A 7118-nucleotide genomic window follows, 5' to 3' on the forward strand; every position below is an offset into this window, starting at 1 on the left:
TGTAGACCAGGCTGGTCTCGAACTCACAGAGATCCACCTGCCTCTGCCTCCCAAGTGCTGGGATTAAAGGCGTGCGCCACCACCGCCCGGCTAACTTTTATGAATAACTACTTGTCTGAATCATCCAAATTAATGGGCAAAAACCCATATATCTGTTTAGCCCTTGGTTGATGTTGTGGTTTGAATGCAAAACATTCCACCATAAGCTGGTGGTATTGTTTGAGAATGTTGTGGAACCTTCAGGAGATGGAGCTTCACTGGAGGAAGTGGATTATTGACTGGGAGTGAGCTTGGAGGCTCTATAGTCCTTACCATGTTCCTGTTCATTCTCTGCCTCCTAACTCTCTATGCAATGTGACCACAAGTCTCTCTGTTCCTGCTGCCATGCATAATGGGCATGATACCTTTCTAACCCTCCATAGAAATGAACCCTTTCTCCCTTAAGTTGCTCTGGTATTGTGTCAGGAATAAAGTGAATGAAATAACCAACACTTTTGCTGGACATGATTTATTTATATTGTAGCAACAGTTGAACCACACACTAACACAAGTTATGAGGAAGCTAATCCATTGCTTGTACAGCTGACAAGATTATGATTGATATGAAAATAAGTTGTAGTTACTTACTAAAAGAGTTTCCTTACAAATCAAAGGTTATTGTATTGTCAGGGACAAGGTGATTTGAGGCATCATCCACTTCTACTTCAATATCACCTTGTTAATAAACCTTTTTTGATGTTTACAACTTTGAATGTACAAAGAACTTTACTTAAATTTAAGTTATTGATAGAAGATAGTAAAAATAAATTCTAGGGAATCATGATGGTTCATAAAGCTAAGTAAATGATAAGGAAATAGGGTAATGAATAATCACTTTTACTTTTTATTTGTGTGCACACACATGTGCACCTGTGTGTGCACAGGTTTGCAAATAGCATACAGAAATCAGAGGTTCACATAAGATGTTTTTCTCAACTGCTTTTTATCTTTTAAATTCTATCTATCTATCATCTATCTATCTATCTATCTATCTATCTATCTATCTATCTATCTATCTATCTATCTATCTACTTATGTGTATCTGTGGCCAGGTGTATCTACCACAGCACATACGTGGAGTCAGAACCTTCAGTAGTCAGCTACCTCTTGTTAACTTTTAGTATCTAGGGATTAAACTCATGCCTCTAAGGCTGAGTATAAGTCTCTGTCCACTGAACCATCTCTATGCCTTATTTTTGGAGACAGAACCTGGAATCTGCCAATCAAATTTAGTTAGGCTATTGTCCAATGAGCTTCAAGGATTCTTTCACCACCTGCCCAGTGCTGTGATTACACATTTGCCCTTTTGTACTTACCTTTTCATGTAGGTTCAAGATATTGACCTCTGGTTCTCATGCTTCTATGTGGATCACTTTCCCAACTGCCCCATCTCCTACCTCTTATGTGTGGATCACTTTCCTGACTGCCCCATCTCCTAGCCCCTTGGATGTGAATCAGTTTCCCGACTGCCCCATCTCCTGTCCCTAGGACTAGCAACCTTGAGAAGGAGAGTTATGGGAGGAATCTAGAAGCTCCATTGTCTTGGGTCCCACATACGGAGGAATGGCTTGTTTTTTTTTGTTTTTTTTTTTTTTTTTTTGTGTGTGTGTGTGTGTTTGTCTAGGTCTCCATGTTATTCTTCAAATGGCACCTCTAGTAGGTGAAGGAATAAATTAAATCACTACGCTCAACCTTTTTTGGGTAGGATGTAATTTTCATTAAGTTTATAGTTTCTTGTCACTGGGAACATAAAGGGACGTGTATTAAATTAAGATGGAGTTCTAGATGTTGTATCTGCAAACATTACATCTGATAAGATTTGCATGGAGAATAACTTCAGTGCAGATAAATTAACAACAAAGTCTCCAATACTAGGACTTCTGTTTTTATTTTGCTTTCTCTTATGACTAGGAGGGTGTCTATCAGCTGAGGTCACAAAACTGAAGAAGAGAAAGCTGTCCAGGTGGTCTTTTACCATGCAAGATCATGAGTGTCAGAGGCTGGGCCAGGGATGTGTAGTACTAAGAAAATGCTAAATGCCCTGGAGAGGTTTCTAATGAGAGAGACACTGGAGTTAGCATACATGTCATACGTGAGGTAGTCTTCTATCTGAACAGTCAGGGGTGGGTGCTTCTTAGAGGTAAAGGATGGGCATGAGTGCCTGATTGTCCTAATTTGGTTCCGTCAGCATAGGTATCGTTAACCTACCTATGAACACAAGCATAATACCCAGATGGCTGTCTACACATCCTTCAGAAATTTGCATCCTGACAAGTCTACTCCACATTATAAATGCATGCAACAAATGACACCTAGCTCAGCAACCATGTGCCAGCAGTTTATGTTTGTGGCTGGCGGCAGTGTCAACTCACTCATACTGTTCAGCAAACAAGAAGAGAGGACCAGACAGCTCATCACCACTGGATGTGCATATTCTACCGAATCAGTATCACTTTTACACCATCTGCAAGTTGAATCGCATTAACTTGTACCCATTTCAGCTAAGACATATCATTTCCTGAAATTCTTGTATTCTTCCTTTTATGGAAGCCAAAACCAGAAAAAGGAGGCAGGATGATATGGGGGTATGTGTGACAAATCTTTTCCTGGGGAGATGTAACAGAAGTCTGTTTACTTTAGACAGGCAACTGATGACAGACAAAAGCTCAGATACCACCAGTTCAACTTGGTAAACTAATGGGTTTTATTGGGATTACTTACAGGAGTATAGAGGATGAGTTGTTTACAGGACCATAAATGACTCACCATCAAGGCCCAGCTCCATGGGTGACAGCTCACAGCGCTGGGAGGCTGCAGCCCACCACACTGCACAAGCTGCAGGTAGCTCAGCACATTGGAAAGTGTCCTCTCCAGGTTCCTCAGGTGGCCTACAGTTTTTCAGCAGCTTGGCTGCCTTTTGCTGTCTTCCAGCCAGTGGCTCTGGTCGGAGTGTCTTCTCTGAAGCTTGGCTCTGCTTTTCTGAACATGGATTTTGGGTGTTATTGCTAATTCCACAGGGAGGGGCCTAGTGAACGGAGTTACTCTGGTCAGGTCCAGGGACTTCCTGGAGCTATTTTTTGAGCTCCTTCCTGTTTGAGGAGCTTCCTGCAGAATAGAATGTTTTAATCCCAGAGAAACTGTTACATAACAGAGAAATATAACATGGGTCAAACGTCTCTCTCCACTATCCACAAAGCTACAAATACATTTCTACAGGACTCTCAGATAGGGAGAGGTCTTTTAGAATAAACTTGTGACTGGCCTGTAAAATAAGAGATATGTTTCTGTTCATTTAAAATGACAAAGCACACATTTATCATGAATTAAAAGAAAGCTAGAATTTAGAGGAGAATCCAATGTTTTGATTTTTCTTCCCTTTTATCTCCTAAAATGCAATGTTTTACAATCCTCCTCAGTCACCAGGAGTGGCCAACACCTCGCTTCGGCCAAACTTCTTCCTTTCCATTATCTGAGTGCCTGATGGAAATCCACTTTATCACACGCCGCAGAAGAGCAGTTGTGAACACGCAAGCTGGAGTGTATTTATGCATATCAGCTTTAACTCTGTGGTTTGCATGCTAATCACCTCATATCTTATTAAAGGTATCTTAGCAAATAAAAGGCAATGCCTTTGTGAATAGCTCTGAGCTTCCAGATTTATTTTCCTCTAGTTTGCCCTCTTAGAGAAACAGGCCTTAGGATAGTATTTAGAGATGCTGGTTTTTAAATATTTGCATGGGGATAACAGGTATTAATAAGTCCCTACTTTAGAACACACAATATACTTTCAAACAATGGTAATTTCACAAGTATGTCCTTTAGGAATCTTTCTTTGTCTCTGTTTATACCTGTCTCTCTCACTCATGTCTCTCTCTCTCTCTACATCTCAAAATCTAATTTTTTAGTGTTTACTTTGGCCATTAGGAGGGAATCAGATCTCTATTGGTTGCTATAACTGTCACTGCACATGAGTAGGTGGACTCTCTATAGTTTACTGAAGCTGAGAAGGACAATCCTGACTCTGAAACACAGACCTCTGAGTGTTGTTAGCTCACAGGCTGTCAATGGGACAGAGACAACTTGGCATGTACAATGGGAACATTTGTTCAGCATAAACACACAGATACCAAATAGCCTGCTTTAAAAGGTTTAACTGATGAGTTTTCTTATGGATATTTTGTTTTCTTCTTCCTTTCCGCCTTCCATCCATCCATCCTTCCTTTCTCTCTCTCTCTCTCTCTCTCTCTCTCTCTCTCTCTCTCTCTCTCTCTCTCTCTCTCTCTCTCTCTCTCTCTCTCTCTCTCTCTCTCTTTCAAGATGAGATTTAAGCCTTTGTGTTCCATCAGTAGAAAAGAAATATAAGTCTAAAATAATCAGTCATGCAGATAAAGGTTATGAGACATAACTCAATTAGACTTCACAGGACTTGTGCTATGTTTTGTGTATGTGTGTGCATGTGCACACATGCGTGCACATCTTCACATATGAAGCATATATGTGTGTGTGGTATATATGTACATATGTATTCACATGAGTTTGTCTATGCAAATGCACAGAGTCTGGATGAGATGTTCATGTGTTTGCCTTTTTGTCATTCTGTGCCTTTGTCCTTTGAGTTCTTGCTGAACTCTAAGCTTTTGGGTTTGAGCTAGTTTTAGCAAGTCCCAGCAACACTACTCTCTCTTCCCCCTTTAGTGCTGGATTGCAGGTGTGAATGGATCCATGCCAAACTCATCATATGGATATTGGAATCCAAACTATGTTATTTACACTTTTACAGAAAATATTTATTTTTAATAAGATTTATTTTTAATTTTGAACTTAAAATATATTTATATCACTTCCTCCTTTTATTTCCTCCCTCCAACCCATCACATGTACTACCCCATTTCTTTCTCAAATTTATATCCTCTTTTTCTATAAATTGGTCATATATATTATATATCACATGAATATTATATAAAATATACATATTGTATACATATTTTTGTGTACTTACAAGTGTGTGTGTGTTTATATAAAACATATTCAGTAACCTGGATATAACTGATTTTAGGACTAAACATTTTATAGTGGATAACCAGTGGCCTGTGCTTCCTTTTCTAGGACTAAAGCCTCAGGAATTCCCCCCCTTTCCTATTAACACATCTATGGCTGCTATGCTTGTTTGCATCTTATTTAGGAAGCCATATGGTTGAGAGTTCATGGTTGTAGCTTTCCTGACATTCATAGATGACTTAATCTTATAGGAAACTTGCTGTTCCTGTAGCTCTTAACCATCTTTCCTGTATCACTTCCATAATGTTCTCTCAGCCTTTGGTGCTGGAGTTATACTGTACATGTATCTGTTGGGACTGGGCAACTTTTCAGTTGTGTTTTTCTGTAATGGCTTCTCTGTTTCAAGAAAAATTTGCCTTGATGAGGAGTGAGGTTTTCACTTACCTGTGTAAAGATAACTAACTATTCAGAATCTAGTTAGACATTATTCTGGCTTGTAGGATGAGGGAGTTCGCTGTTCTTCTTGACCACCAGGCTAGCTTAGACCCAAAATAATCACACAGAAACCAAGTGAATTAAATCACTGCTTGGTGCATTAGCTCTAGCTTCTTATTGGCTAACACTTACATATTAATTTAACCCATTTCTATTAATCAGTATATCATCACAAGGTTGTGTCTTACCAGCAAAGTTTCAGCAAGTCTATCTCAGGCAGCTCTATGCCTTCTCCCTTTTTTCTGCCTTCTTCCTCCCAGCATTTAGTTTTGTTTTCCCCACCTAGCTCTGTTCTATCCTATGATGGACTCAAAGCAGTTCTTTATTCATTAACCAATAAAAGCAACACATAGACAGAAGGACCTCCTACACTTAGTAAAGTGGTGATTTCATATTTTTTCTCAGATCCCTGTCCACAGTAGCCCTGGGTAGTGGGCTATGCAGAAAGCATGCTTAACCACTAACTGTCTCTTCAGAACAGGGGATTTTTTTCAAATAAACACCAATCACAAATTAACAGAAAAGTAAACTACATACGTAATTAAACTGTGCTGGTTCTTTCCTGTAAAACCCATTGACTGCATAGCTAGGGAGTGGAAACTACTAAAACAAGTATGAGTCTTGGGATCAGAGAATTGAAAGTCTTGGAGCTGAAAATCAGTCTAATTTCTAACTACTGGGTGACTGATTTGAAGATTCATTTCCTCCTATCTTTTCCTTCTAGCACTAGATCTTTTTTTTGTTTTTGTTTTTGTTATTTTTTTTTAACGGTGATGATGATGTTACAAGCTTAGTGTAATAACTGGCCTGAAAAACATTGGCAATTATTTCAGCAAAGTCCATTTCCTTTAAGGAGGGGATTGTCAGTTATGTTATAGTACACAGTGAGTATGGACAGGTTGGAAACTGGAGCTTCATGCTAAGGTTAACTTTTTAAATTTTCAAGTGTCATATCTTACAACTTTTTTATTGATAAAATGTAGCTAGGCATGGATGATATAGAGGGGAATATCATAAAGAACAAGGATAACTATCAAGAATATAATTAGACATTACTCTGGCTTAGTAAAGTGGTGATTTTATGTTTTCATCTAAGGTCCCTGACCACACTGGCCCTGGGTAGTGAGATATGCAGAAAGTATGCTTAACCACTAACTGTCTCTTCAGAATGTGAGATTATTTTCAAGTAAATATCATTCACAAATGTACAGAAAAATAAACTAAAATATTTGGTACTCAAGAAAAACTGTAAAGCCTGGGATAGGGCTGTAACCCACATCAGAGCAATGTCAGAGACACTAGGGCTTTTGTTGCTGTCCTTCCCCAAAGGTCTGATTGGCGAAGCATGCACACTTCTATTGACATGTCTTGGTACTGTAGAGCTCACTGAGTTTCCCTCTCTCTTCAGACATTTGTAGGAAACATGAATGCTGACAGTGTCGTGCACCACAAGCTGCTACACTCTGTGAGAACCCGCTTTGTTCGCTTTGTGCCTTTGGAGTGGAACCCGAGTGGGAGGATCGGCATGCGAGTGGAGGTCTATGGATGCTCCTACAGTAAGTGCTCACATGGACAAAGTCACAGTG

The 7118-nt window shown here is 39.4% G+C and overlaps 1 protein-coding gene across 1 annotated transcript in view; it reads left to right on the top strand.

The window, feature by feature from the left end:
- The window catches only part of Cntnap5 (contactin associated protein like 5), a 964727-nt gene that overhangs the window by 396961 nt on the left and 560648 nt on the right, over positions 1 to 7118 (top strand). The window contains exon 4 of the mRNA XM_013346685.2: positions 6941 to 7088. Coding sequence (XP_013202139.1) covers positions 6941 to 7088 — 148 coding nt within the window. The remainder of the gene's footprint in view (positions 1 to 6940; positions 7089 to 7118) is intronic.

Source organism: Microtus ochrogaster, chromosome 6, assembly GCF_000317375.1.
Source record: "Microtus ochrogaster isolate Prairie Vole_2 chromosome 6, MicOch1.0, whole genome shotgun sequence".
NCBI lineage: Eukaryota > Metazoa > Chordata > Mammalia > Rodentia > Cricetidae > Microtus > Microtus ochrogaster.